Source organism: Pyrus communis, chromosome 16 (assembly GCF_041283825.1).
Source record: "Pyrus communis isolate YQ-2024b chromosome 16, ASM4128382v1, whole genome shotgun sequence".
In the NCBI taxonomy this organism is placed as follows: Eukaryota; Viridiplantae; Streptophyta; class Magnoliopsida; order Rosales; family Rosaceae; genus Pyrus; species Pyrus communis.
In genome coordinates, this window is record NC_142580.1 from 1,320,069 (window position 1) to 1,333,376 (window position 13,308).

The 13,308-nt window shown below is 44.8% G+C and overlaps 1 protein-coding gene across 1 annotated transcript; it reads right to left on the reverse strand.

The window, feature by feature from the left end:
* Positions 1-11,298: 11,298 nt before the first annotated feature.
* On the reverse strand, positions 11,299-12,799 carry LOC137732165 (HMG-Y-related protein A). The gene is made up of 2 exons (XM_068471464.2): positions 12,216-12,799; positions 11,299-12,100 (listed from the first exon to the last, which is right to left on the reverse strand). The coding sequence occupies exons 1-2, from the start codon at positions 12,282-12,284 to the stop codon at positions 11,603-11,605; spliced, it is 567 nt and encodes a 188-aa protein (XP_068327565.1). The 5' UTR covers positions 12,285-12,799; the 3' UTR covers positions 11,299-11,602.
* Positions 12,800-13,308: the final 509 nt, after the last annotated feature.

Genomic DNA, 13,308 nt, shown 5'->3' on the forward strand with positions numbered 1-13,308 from the left:
TGGTGCGGGAGGTGAACATCACGTGAAAGACTGTGCCCTACTCTGGGCGGGAGCACTAACACCGGGGGTGCAGGTTATGAGCTCTCTAAGTCTCTCAAACTACTGCTGAAAGTAAATATGAATACCACTTACCTGGCACTTACCTGTGCGTCCAGAGCACCCAATATGCATATATATATGTATGCCACTACTAATGCGTGCAATGATGCATAAACGATAATAATAACATGCATGGCATAAGGCGAATAACCCTTTTAAATCAATTACTGGGAATATAAATGTATATAGGTATATACGGAAAACAAAAGCCCACTCACTGGTATGTAGAAGGGTCGTAGCCCCCCTGTCTCGCGTGTGCACGCTCGTCCTCGGGGTACGTGTCACCTAAATGCGAAACAACTATAAAAACGTTAACTTTAAAGCACATAACTAACTTCTTGTAATAACTTCTCATACATTGCTCAAAATGGACAAATGAATATACCAACGGGCTCTACACAACCTCAGGATCACAACCATATTTTTAAAATAATTTTCCTCCGCCGCACGCGCCCCCACGCGCCGGCCAAGGCACGGACCTACGCGCCCCCCACGCGCGGCCACGTGCCAAGCACACTGACGGTGTCAACAGACGCCGTCAGGAATATTCCGTTAAACTGACGGAATATTCCGTTAAAACTAACAGGTTCCGTTAACGGCGTCAGGAATATTCCGTCAGAATTGACGGAATATTTCGTCGCCTTCTTCATTAAATCGCCGGCGACGTCGCCGGCGCCGGAAACTGGGAAAACCTGCAACTAGGGTTTTCTCGCTCGTTCCTCAACCGTTTTTCGTGATTCTTGGACCAAATGAAAGCCCTAGACTAGTAGAACATGTCCCAACAAGTTTTAAGGGCTAAAACTTACGCGATCTTACCTGTGCAAACAACCAAAACCGGCCAACTTCGAGCAGGACGATCCCGACGTCCAAATTCGTCCAACGAAGTACTCCGAGGCTCCTGGGAACCTCACAAACACAACTACGAGCTCAGAAAACCCAAAAACTTAATGTACAAACTTTGCATGAACAGTACCCAAAACGGCCATTGATGAATCGACGTGAAAACGTTAGAGTTCCTACCTGAAAATGGTATGGTTGTGCTCGTCTCGACCACACGAGTTCAATGGTATCCTTGGTTTCTTCGATCTGTGAGGATTTGGTGGGTTGTGGGTTTGTCCGTACGTATTAAGGTGAACGGGAAGGGTGAGAGAGAGATGAGAGACAGAGACAGAGAGAGGGTGGAGAGAGACAGTGTATGTGCAGGTGTGTGTGTGGCCCAACACATGCCACCACACACAAAACAACCCCACAACGTGACGAAAAACACACTAGGGGCAAAATTGTAATTTCATACGTACGTTTCGATATTTTCGGGACGGGATGTCACAACCTTCCCACCTTAAAAGAATTTCGTCCCGAAATTCAAAACAACCAAGTAAGAGCCCCTAGTGGTTAAAGAACAAACGAGGATACAAATCCCTCATTCGATCTTCTGTCTCCCACGTTGCCTCTTCGACTGAATGGTTCCTCCACAAAACTTTCACCAAATTCACCGTCTTGTTCCTCAGAACCTTCTCTTTCCAATCAATGATCATCACCGGTTCCTCGTCATACGTCAAATCTGGATTAATCTCTAACGGTTGAGGAGGTATCACGTGAGATGGATCAGCAACATAGTGTCGGAGCATAGACACGTGAAAAACATTATGCACTCTAGCCAACTCCGGAGGCAACTCCAACTTGTAAGCTACCTCACCAACTCGTTATGTGACTATGTATGGTCCGATGTACCTGGGACTCAACTTCCCCTTCTTTCCGAACCGCACAACACCTCTCCACGGTGAAAGCTTCAGAAATACCCAATCTCCGACCTCATATGTTCTGTCCGTAGCATGCCGATCCGCTAGACTCTTCTGCCTGTCCTGAGCTGCTTTCAGGTTAGACTTGATCACCTGAACATTCTGAGTAGTCTCCTCGACAATCTCTGGACCTACTAAGACTCTCTCGCCAACCTCTGACCAACACAACGGTGTGCGACAAGCTATGCCATACAAGGCCTCAAATAGCGCCATGCCAATGCTCGAATGAAAACTGTTGTTATAAGCAAATTCCATCAAATCTAACCGCTGGTGCCAAGCATCACCAAACTGCAACACCGAAGCTCGCAGCATATCCTCCAAGGTTTGAATAGTTCTCTCTGACTGTCCGTCTGTCTGTGGATGATACGCCGTACTGTAAAGTAATCTCGTGCCCAAAGCTTCCTGAAAAGCCACCCAAAACTTAGATGTGAAACGTGGATCACGATCCGAGACAATACTCACGGGGACACCATGATACTTCACAACCTTCGAGATAAACAACTCCGCTAAACGGCTCAAGGAATACTTCTCTCTCACTGGAATAAAATGAGCCGACTTAGTGAGCCGATCAACGATCACCCAAATGCCGTCGAAGCCATTTTGTGTACGCGGCAACTTGTACACAAAATCCATGGTGATATTTTCCCATTTCCACTCTGGAACGGGAAGCGGCTGCAACAACCCAAACGGCTTCTTCCTCTCTGCTTTAACCTGCTGACACACCGCACACCTGCTCACATACTCGGCTATCTCCCTCTTCATACCCGGCCAATAATAAAATGGTCGAATGGTATGATACATTTTAGTAGCTCCTGGATGCATGGCATAAGCCGAGATATGTGCTTCATCGAGAATTTCTTTCTTCAACTCCACATTATTAGGCACGAACATTCTACCCTCTAGCATCAACATGCCATCTGAATCCCGAACTCTGAGGTCTCGCCTCCTTCCTTGATCTCGGGCTTGAATAAGTTCTTGAGTTTCCTGATCAACTACTTGGGCTTCAAGCACCCGATCAACAAGTATCGGCCTAACTTGGAAATTAGCAAGTAATGCCACTTCTCGATCTTCGGCTTCTAGCCTTACTCCCGTAGCACGCAAGTCCACCAAAAGAGGAACACGACTAGCGTACAACGCATTAATGCGGCCCTGTGACTTCCTGCTAAGTGCATCAGCCACTACGTTCGCACGACCAGGATGATAATCAATCGTGCAATCGTAGTCGCTGAGCAACTCCAACCACCTCCGCTGACGAAGATTAAGTTCCTTCTGAGTAAAGAGATACTGGAGACTCTTGTGATCTGTAAAGATCCTGCACTTCTCTCCGTAAAGATAGTGCCTCCACAACTTCAACGCAAAAATGATAGCAGCCAACTCCAAATCATGTGTAGGGTAATTCATCTCATGAGGTTTCAACTGTCGCGAAGCATAAGCAATCACCCTACCATGCTGCATCAATACACATCCCAGACCATTCAAGGAAGCATCGCTATAAACCTCGAAATCACCACTATCGTCTGGGAGTGTCAAAACAGGTGCATGAGTGAGACAATGTTTCAACTGCTGGAAACTCTGCTCACACCTATCATCCCACTCAAATTTAACATCCTTCCTCGTTAACCTCGTCAACGGCAAGGCAATCACCGAAAAATCCTTAACGAACCTCCGATAATACCCTGCCAAACCAAGGAAACTTCTCACCTCGGTGACGGTTCGTGGTTGCTCCCAACTCTCCACAGCTGCCACCTTCTGAGGGTCAACCAGAATACCCTGAGCAGAAATGACGTGCCCCAAGAACGCAACTTGGTCTAACCAGAACTGGCACTTGCTAAACTTAGCATATAACTGGTGTTCCCTCAACCTCTTCAACACCAAAGTAAGATGTCGAACATGCTCCGCTTTCGACTTAGAATACACCAGAATATCGTCAATGAAGACAATGACAAATCTATCCAAGTAAGGCTGGAATACTCGGTTCATCAAATCCATAAAGGCGGCTGGTGCATTCGTCAACCCAAATGGCATAACCAGAAACTCGTAATGACCGTAACGAGTCCTGAATGCCGTCTTAGGGACATCATCCCTACTGATCTTCAGCTGATAGTAACCAGACCTCAAGTCTATCTTAGAAAACACACAAGCACCTCTCAGCTGATCGAACAAATCATCGATACGAGGCAATGGATAACGGTTTTTAATCGTCACCCGATTGAGTTGCCTGTAATCGATGCACAGCCTCAAAGTTCCATCTTTTTTCCTCACAAACAACACTGGAGCGCCCCAAGGCGAAGTACTAGGCTGGATAAATCCCTTATCCACTAACTCTTGCAGCTGAACCTTCAATTCCCTCAACTCCGCGGGAGCCATACGATAAGGAGTTAAAGAAATAGGATTTGTACCTGGAATCAACTCAATGGTGAACTCTACGTCTCGATTTGGGGGTAACCCAGGTAAATCCTCGGGAAATACATCAGGGAAGTGTCTGACCACCCTCACATCCTCAACTCTGTTAGAAACAGCTTCATCTAGCACTACGTGAGCCAGATACCCCTGACAACCTTTAGATAACAACTTTTTCGCTCGCAGCGCCGAAATAACGCCATGTCTCACCCCACTCTGCTCACCCACAAAAGTAATCACAGGTAGTCCAGGTCGGTGAAACGTAACTACTTTCCCGTAACAGTCAATGTTGGCACGATAGAAGTGCAACCAATCCGTGCCCAGAATCACATCAAAGTCCACAATATCTAACGGAATAAGATCGGCTGCCAGAGCAACACCCTCTACGATCACTGGACATCCTGGGTACACACAATCTACAACGCAGCTCTCTCCTCTAGGCATAACAAACTCTAAATCATACCTTAGAGGTGTGGGGCGAGGTTGCGTCGCTTGAGCAAACGTATGAGAAATTACGGAATGTGTAGCTCCACAATCAATTAAGACTCTAGCAAAACAACCAAGAATGTTCAACGTACCCATAATCAAGTCTGGGTTGTTCTGAGCGTCCTGCAGAGAAATATTGTGAAGACGCCCCTGTCCCTGCTGACGCCCGCCGCGGCCTCTGCTCGCCTGAACGCCGCGTCCCTGCGTACCACGTCCCTGACTGGGCTGGCCCGACTGTCTCGAAGACCCTGCACTGCTAGTGGCAATCTCCCCCTGCTGATACTGTCCTCCCTGATACCACTGTGAACCACCCGCTGGGGCTGGAGGATACGGCATATAGCCGCCTGAATACTGGGGATAGCCACCCTGGGAATAGGGATCCTGAGGGTACTGATACTGCCCCAGAGCATAAGGGACAGCATCACCCTGATAGTGGTAAGCACCACCTCGACCCGTCTGGCCGTAGCTACTAGGACCCTGGATCTGCTGGAGTGGTGCAGGCGGTGGCATAAAGGTCTGCTGTGGTTTCTGCTGCTGCTGACCCTGGGGACAATTCGCCGCTCTATGTCCCACCTGTCCACACGTGAAGCAACCACTGCTACCACGTCTACACTCGCCGAAATGCCGGTTGTTACACCTACGGCAAACTGGGGCTCTGCCTCGCCCACCATCGCCCTGCCTCTGGCCTCTAGCGCCACCAGAAAATCTGCCTCCACGACCCTGTCCAGTGGCACTGAAGCCACCACTCGAAGAACTAGAACTAGCTCCACCTCTCTTGAAGTTCTGAGTCTGACGGGGCCCGAGCGATGCCTGACCTTTGCCTTTGTCATCTTTCTTCTGGTTGCTGTCCTTCTCTTCATCAGTGTCGCTCGACATATTCTCAGAGTCCTCAATCCTCAACAGTATCTCATAGAAGTCCCGGTAAGTTTCGCTGTGGACTGTAGACGCCATAGAACGCCACTTCTTCTTGGTGCCCAAACGGAAAAGACGAAGCATCTCCGCCGGATTACCAGCGACATCAGGATGGTAACGAGACAAGTCCGTAAACTTACGGTAGTACTCATTCGCTGACATCTTCCGCTGTTTCAGTTCGGAAAACTCCTGCTTCTTACGGTCAATGTACTCAGGGGGCACATATCTTCTCCTAAACAACTCCGTAAAAACATTCCAATCAGTCCTCTGATTCGGAGTCAACCTACGAAGCTCCTGCTCCCACCAAGCTGCCGACTCCGTATCCAGAAACCATGCGGTCGTCTCGACCCACCTCTCCATAGGTAAGTTCCCCTGATTATGCAGCACCCGGAAAGTCTTCTCTATGTGTTCCAGCCAGCGCTCTGCGCCCTCATGCCCCTCACTGCCCTTAAACTTATCCAACTTCAGATTGTACATAGTCTCCAGAGGAGTCCTCTGGGGAGGGCGCATCACTGCCTGAAGGGCTGTAGCAAAAGCTTCCCCCAACTGAGTAATATCGGGGAAACTAGGCTCAGAAGAGCGACGGGGTTCCCGACGAGGCGGCATAGTTCTGACAGAAGACACCAAAGTTATTAGAATACTCACAAGGACACAGGACTGCCAAACCTAGGCTCTGATACCAAACTGACACACCCCGACCGAGATCGGAGCGTGCTGGCCGTCACACGAAGGTGACGTAGCCATGTGCACGTGCGGAAGCTAACAAGGTAGTAGTAAGAAAGTACGAATAAATAAAAACTAGCATACAAGGTACTAATATAAGTGTTAGTAAGTGAGATACAAATTCAGAGCAGGTCTCAAGCAGTCCAAAACAAAAACGACAACAGTAGTACGCCCGAATGCGACCCTACAATAGGGAGTGTCTGTCAGAACGCCGGAGAGCCCTCAAAGGAAACCACCGCAACGGCTAAGCAACTAGAACCTGGAGGGGCGCAAAACAAAAGTGTGAGTGGGCAAAAACAAAGCTCTTTGAAAACCATTTAGCAAAATACATTCTAACCCCTCGCCGTAAAACCTGTATACTTCCCAGAAGATAACATATGTACGTATGTATAGATATGCCCAATATGCTCAAGGGTATGCCAAACATGCTCAAGATATGCCATGCCAAAGCCATAATATGAATGCAAGTGCCCAGGTATAAATCATATCAACGTCATAACATCTGGCAGCCGGAGGCACCTAACGTGACCTGTACGGCTGCATCTAGAGCTCAAATCTCAACTCTATAACTGAACCTGCCCACGAGTCGGAACCACTCAAGGTGGTCTGTACGACAGGCCTGGGTGTAACATATATATACGCTCTAGTGCTATGATCACGTGAAGGCTGTGCGAATAATCGCGGGTCACCTTCAAGTCGGAACCACCTAATGTGGTCTGTACGACAGGCCTATGCACCTAACTTGGATCCAAGCTGAGCGTGTGGTGCGGGAGGTGAACATCACGTGAAAGACTGTGCCCTACTCTGGGCGGGAGCACTAACACCGGGGGTGCAGGTTATGAGCTCTCTAAGTCTCTCAAACTACTGCTGAAAGTAAATATGAATACCACTTACCTGGCACTTACCTGTGCGTCCAGAGCACCCAATATGCATATATATATGTATGCCACTACTAATGCGTGCAATGATGCATAAACGATAATAATAACATGCATGGCATAAGGCGAATAACCCTTTTAAATCAATTACTGGGAATATAAATGTATATAGGTATATACGGAAAACAAAAGCCCACTCACTGGTATGTAGAAGGGTCGTAGCCCCCCTGTCTCGCGTGTGCACGCTCGTCCTCGGGGTACGTGTCACCTAAATGCGAAACAACTATAAAAACGTTAACTTTAAAGCACATAACTAACTTCTTGTAATAACTTCTCATACATTGCTCAAAATGGACAAATGAATATACCAACGGGCTCTACACAACCTCAGGATCACAACCATATTTTTAAAATAATTTTCCTCCGCCGCACGCGCCCCCACGCGCCGGCCAAGGCACGGACCTACGCGCCCCCCACGCGCGGCCACGTGCCAAGCACACTGACGGTGTCAACAGACGCCGTCAGGAATATTCCGTTAAACTGACGGAATATTCCGTTAAAACTAACAGGTTCCGTTAACGGCGTCAGGAATATTCCGTCAGAATTGACGGAATATTTCGTCGCCTTCTTCATTAAATCGCCGGCGACGTCGCCGGCGCCGGAAACTGGGAAAACCTGCAACTAGGGTTTTCTCGCTCGTTCCTCAACCGTTTTTCGTGATTCTTGGACCAAATGAAAGCCCTAGACTAGTAGAACATGTCCCAACAAGTTTTAAGGGCTAAAACTTACGCGATCTTACCTGTGCAAACAACCAAAACCGGCCAACTTCGAGCAGGACGATCCCGACGTCCAAATTCGTCCAACGAAGTACTCCGAGGCTCCTGGGAACCTCACAAACACAACTACGAGCTCAGAAAACCCAAAAACTTAATGTACAAACTTTGCATGAACAGTACCCAAAACGGCCATTGATGAATCGACGTGAAAACGTTAGAGTTCCTACCTGAAAATGGTATGGTTGTGCTCGTCTCGACCACACGAGTTCAATGGTATCCTTGGTTTCTTCGATCTGTGAGGATTTGGTGGGTTGTGGGTTTGTCCGTACGTATTAAGGTGAACGGGAAGGGTGAGAGAGAGATGAGAGACAGAGACAGAGAGAGGGTGGAGAGAGACAGTGTATGTGCAGGTGTGTGTGTGGCCCAACACATGCCACCACACACAAAACAACCCCACAACGTGACGAAAAACACACTAGGGGCAAAATTGTAATTTCATACGTACGTTTCGATATTTCCGGGACGGGATGTCACACTATAAGCAAAGAGGTAGATTAAAAAAAATTATAAAACACAGTAAAAATAAATATATCAAGTAATTAAAAATAACAAACACATTAAAAATAAAAAATATCAAGTAATTTAAACATATCAAACACATTTAAATGGTTTACAATGTTTGGTTTTTTATGCTTAGTTTATGTATACGTCGTTATTAATGAAATATCGTCAAGATAATTGTTGAAGACAATATATCTAGCCAATGTTTCAATATCATTTCCTTTGGTGATTGATGAAAATTGAAGGGTTTTATTGTAATTGTACTTTGAACATTTGGTAGTTTATAGTAATGTACTACTATTTTTTTTCATTAGACTCTTATTTTGAGAGATATAATACTTGAAAGACAAATATTTTTTTATTTTTTTATTTTTTGTTTTGAAGTAATATTTATGTGACAACATGGTATGCTATACTAATTTAATATTATGTTTTCCTTTTTTCTTTGAGGTCAAATCATGTTTGTCATTTTCATTATTTATTGATTTAAAATATTTTTTTAACAGATGGGTCGGGTCATATTACTTGATAATATTAACAGGTTGCTTTCGGATCGGGTCATATTACCCGTTCATTTTAACAGGTGTTACACAACACAACTCGTTAAGATATCAGGTATGTGACGAAAATGACACGAACACGAAAAACACGACACAAATACCATGTCTACTCTTAATTGGTTATTAATAATGTAGTTCAAATTCGTCATTAGCGATAATTAAACTGAAGGCCTCTCACTTACAAATTTTATGTTCTATTCCACGTAATAATTATTTTGTTATTCTTCCTCCTTAAATTGGACAAATATTTTAGGACGAGTTGATAACAAATTTTGTTTATGGTCCGTTTGATAACTAACCATATCTATAATCATTTGATAACAATTTATTTATTTTTAGTTGTTTAATTTTTATGTTTTGTTATCAAAGACTGAAGAAAAGTATGTGGGATGAGAGTGGAGGCACAAAATGAAATTTATTCTAAATTGTTCTTTATATATATATGATTAACACAAAATATCAATGTTCCAACTAATACTATACAAGACGAGTTAGTGGTTATTGTTAGTTGTTATGAGGGAGTTAGTGGGTTAATTGTTAGTTGTTAGGAGGGGGGAATTGATGAGAATCAAACTTGCACCAAGGTGCAAAGGCATTGTTGTTGTACGTCATTGCGTGAAGTATCACCTGCCTCATTTTTTAATTGAATAGTATGAGTTATTGACACTTAATATTATGATTATTCCTCTCTCAGACTATCTCTAACTTTTGGATTAAAACCTAAAATTTCTAAACTTAAAAAATTTAAGTTTAACTCAGAAACAGTTTTTTTGCTCTAATTGTGACATCTCACATCGCCCAGGGGAGTGATCCTTATATGTATATTCTCATCCCTACCTAGCACGAGGCCTTTTGAGAGCTCACTAGCTTTGGGTTCCGTTGGAACTCCGAAGTTAAGCGAGTAGCGCGCGAGAGCATTCCCAGAATGGGTGACCCATTGGGAAGTTTTCGTGTGAGTTCCCAAAAACAAAACCGTGGGGGCGTGGTCAGGGCCCAAAGCGGACAATATCGTGCTACGGTGGTGGAGTGGGCTCGGGAAGTGATCCGCCCCGGGGCAGGATGTGACAATTTGGTATCAGAGCCTAACCCTGGCTGTGGTGTGCTGATGAAGACGTCGGGCCCCTAAGGGGGGTGGATTGTGACATCCCGCATCGCCCAGGGGAGTGATCTTTATATGTATATTCTCATCCCTACTTAGCACGAGACCTTTTGGAAGCTCACTGGCTTCGGGTTCCGTTGGAACTCTGAAGTTAAGCGAGTAGCGCGCAAGAGCATTCCCAGGATGGGTGACTCATCAGGAAGTTCTCGTGTGAGTTCTCAGAAACAAAACCGTGGGGGCGTGATCGGGGCCCAAAGCGGACAATATCATGCTACGGTGGTAGAACGGGCCCGGGAAGTGATTCGTCCCAGACTCCCAAACCAAGATATGACACTAATAATTATGGGTTAAAATTTTAATCCAAAATTAATAAAGAATAAATTTAGCTCAATTATTTTTTTTCAGTAACTTTTTCCAAAATCAATTTTATGTAAATTATCATATCAAATCACAATTTTAAAACCAACATGTCCTAATATTAATAACGATGACTTTTCACTAATCTAACTATATACGTGTCCAATCTTTAGTGATCTAGTCCGCTCAAAGTCAAGAATTTGGGATGAAAAAATGGACTGAAATCTCAGGCGTGCAATCCAAAAGGCAAAGATGCTGGTATTTTACTCCACAACATTACCTGTAAAGATTCCATACTTTTTTAAAACTGGAAAAAGCATCGTCTGTTTACACAAACAGGTGATAACCGATCATTTATTTTTTATTTTTCTTTTAAAAAAAAAGAAGAAATCAACTAAAGATTTCGTTAAAGCAGTCCATCATTTTAAAAGCCAAAAAAACTTACAAAGGTATTTCAATCATTTTTATTACTATCGTATGATTTATCAATGTAAAAAATCGAATTCATGATGCACTTTACCATGTAAAATACGAGCTAACTCATGCATTTCATTTATTTTTTCACCATTAATGTTTTTACCCAATCAAGCAAACAATCCAACCACATGGCAGCACGTTGAAAAAATGTAAACATAAAAAGTGAAAAAGTAAATCAGAATCAGTCTGGTTTTAATTTTAACCCCTTTTCTTTTAGCTAGAGAGAGGCAAAAGGCCAAAAAGCCTAAGAAGACGCTGAACAATTTACATGGCGAATTACACGTTACAACATCACAACACCGACACATCACCCACATACGCCCACTTGAAAACAGAAATTAATTAAAAATGGTATTTAAACCATCAATTAGCCGAAAGCTAGATTCTAACCACACTAATTAAAAATTAATTAAAATTAAAAAAAAAACAAAAAAAAACTAGCACTCTCTCTCTCCCTGGCTGTCTGAGCTAAAGCTCAACAACCGACTGGCGCCACGGCGGTCTGCTTGACCTTAGGCGGCCTGCCTCTGCCTCTCGGCGCACCGGTAGCCGGAGCGGGTGCCGAAGCTGGAGCAGAAGACGGTGTCGTTTTGGCCTTCTTGGGAGGGCGGCCACGTGGCCTTCCAGTTCCGGAATGGCTCTTGGGCTGCGGTGGGGGAGCGAAAGGGTCCCTGGGCTTCGGGGGCCTGCCGCGTGGCCTGGGTGGCGAGGAGACAGTGCCGGGAGGGAGAGGGGTCTTGGCCTTGGGCGGACGGCCTCGGCCCCTCTTGGGCGGCGCGTTGGGGTCGGGCTTCATGTAGTTGTTCTTGACCAGAACGAGCTCGCCGGTGTCCTTCATCATGTTGAGGTGGTGCGCGAGGAGCGCAGCGTGAGTTTCCGGCAGATCGCCGTAGGTTGACTCGATGTGCTTCGCGATTGCCGACTTGCTCGACCCGTTGCTGTCGTTCAGGGCCTCGATGGCCGCCATGATCAGCTGAAGGACAGAAAAATCAGTAAAATTAGCAAAACCCAGCTGAAATTAAGCGAAGATTAAAATGGAAAACCTGTTTGGGTGCCAAGAAAAGAAAATGAAGGAAAATTGTGGGTACCTCTGGGTACTGGGGGAGGGAGGGAGCTGGCGGCGGTACTAGTGGGTTGTTGGAGCTCTCCATCGCCATGACAACTTCCTCTAAAGAATCTGACTGAGAGATGGGGACCGTAGCTGTTTTCTAGAGAGAAACTGAAACCGTTTTCTAGAGAGAGAAAGAGACTGTTGGTGTTGGTTTGGTGGGAAGTTCAGTCAGGCGGAGAGGATGAGGAAAGAAGTGAGGATTTAAAAGGTTGGTTTTCCTTTGAGGGTCGGACCGAGGGAAAAAGGGAAGGAGGAAGAAGAAGAGAGATCCGACGGTTAGGGCTTGCGAGTTTGTGTTACGATCGAACGGTACAAGACCCTATAGCACTGGTCACATGGCTCGATGACGTGGACGAAGGACTCAACTGGGCGAAATGACGTAAGAGTCCCTCAATTTAAAATCGTGCCTTGTCCCAAGCGCTTCGAATAATTTGAGTTAGGATTTGGTAAGGCTCTGATGTCCTTTACCTTCGCTAGGCTCAGAGGCTGATTGGCCAAAACGGTGAAGGAGGGCAATATGGTAAAAAGAGTTGACCTAAACGGAGCGGCAACCTTTGATTCTTCCGGGATTCAAAAATGGGTCTTCTCTCAGATCCAGCATCCAAGTGCGGAGTGGCCCGCTTTAGGACTCCTGGGTGTGGTCCCTACACTGGATATACTTATCACCATAACAAATAACATATAAAATTGTTTGGATTTTTTTTTTTTAAATATCCAACCAATTGTTTATTACACTTAATATATGGGGTTGTGATTCTGACACAATGAAAAATCTCTTCTTAGCGTTGACTGATGGGACCAAATGGTAGCGCTAGCATATAATTATCATCGTAATATACTAATATTAATCACAACATTTTTATTTTAATATAACGATATATTTACATTAAAAGCAAGCAAATAAGTTGGTTACAAACAGCTATTTATGAAATTTGAAATTAAAACTTTATACTCACAAAGAAAAAAAAAATTATTAAATCGTAGTACTAAAGACAACAAACATGTTAATATGATTAAAATTTTATACACATATATGACCCAATGTTATTGAAAAGCTATCATTTTATTGC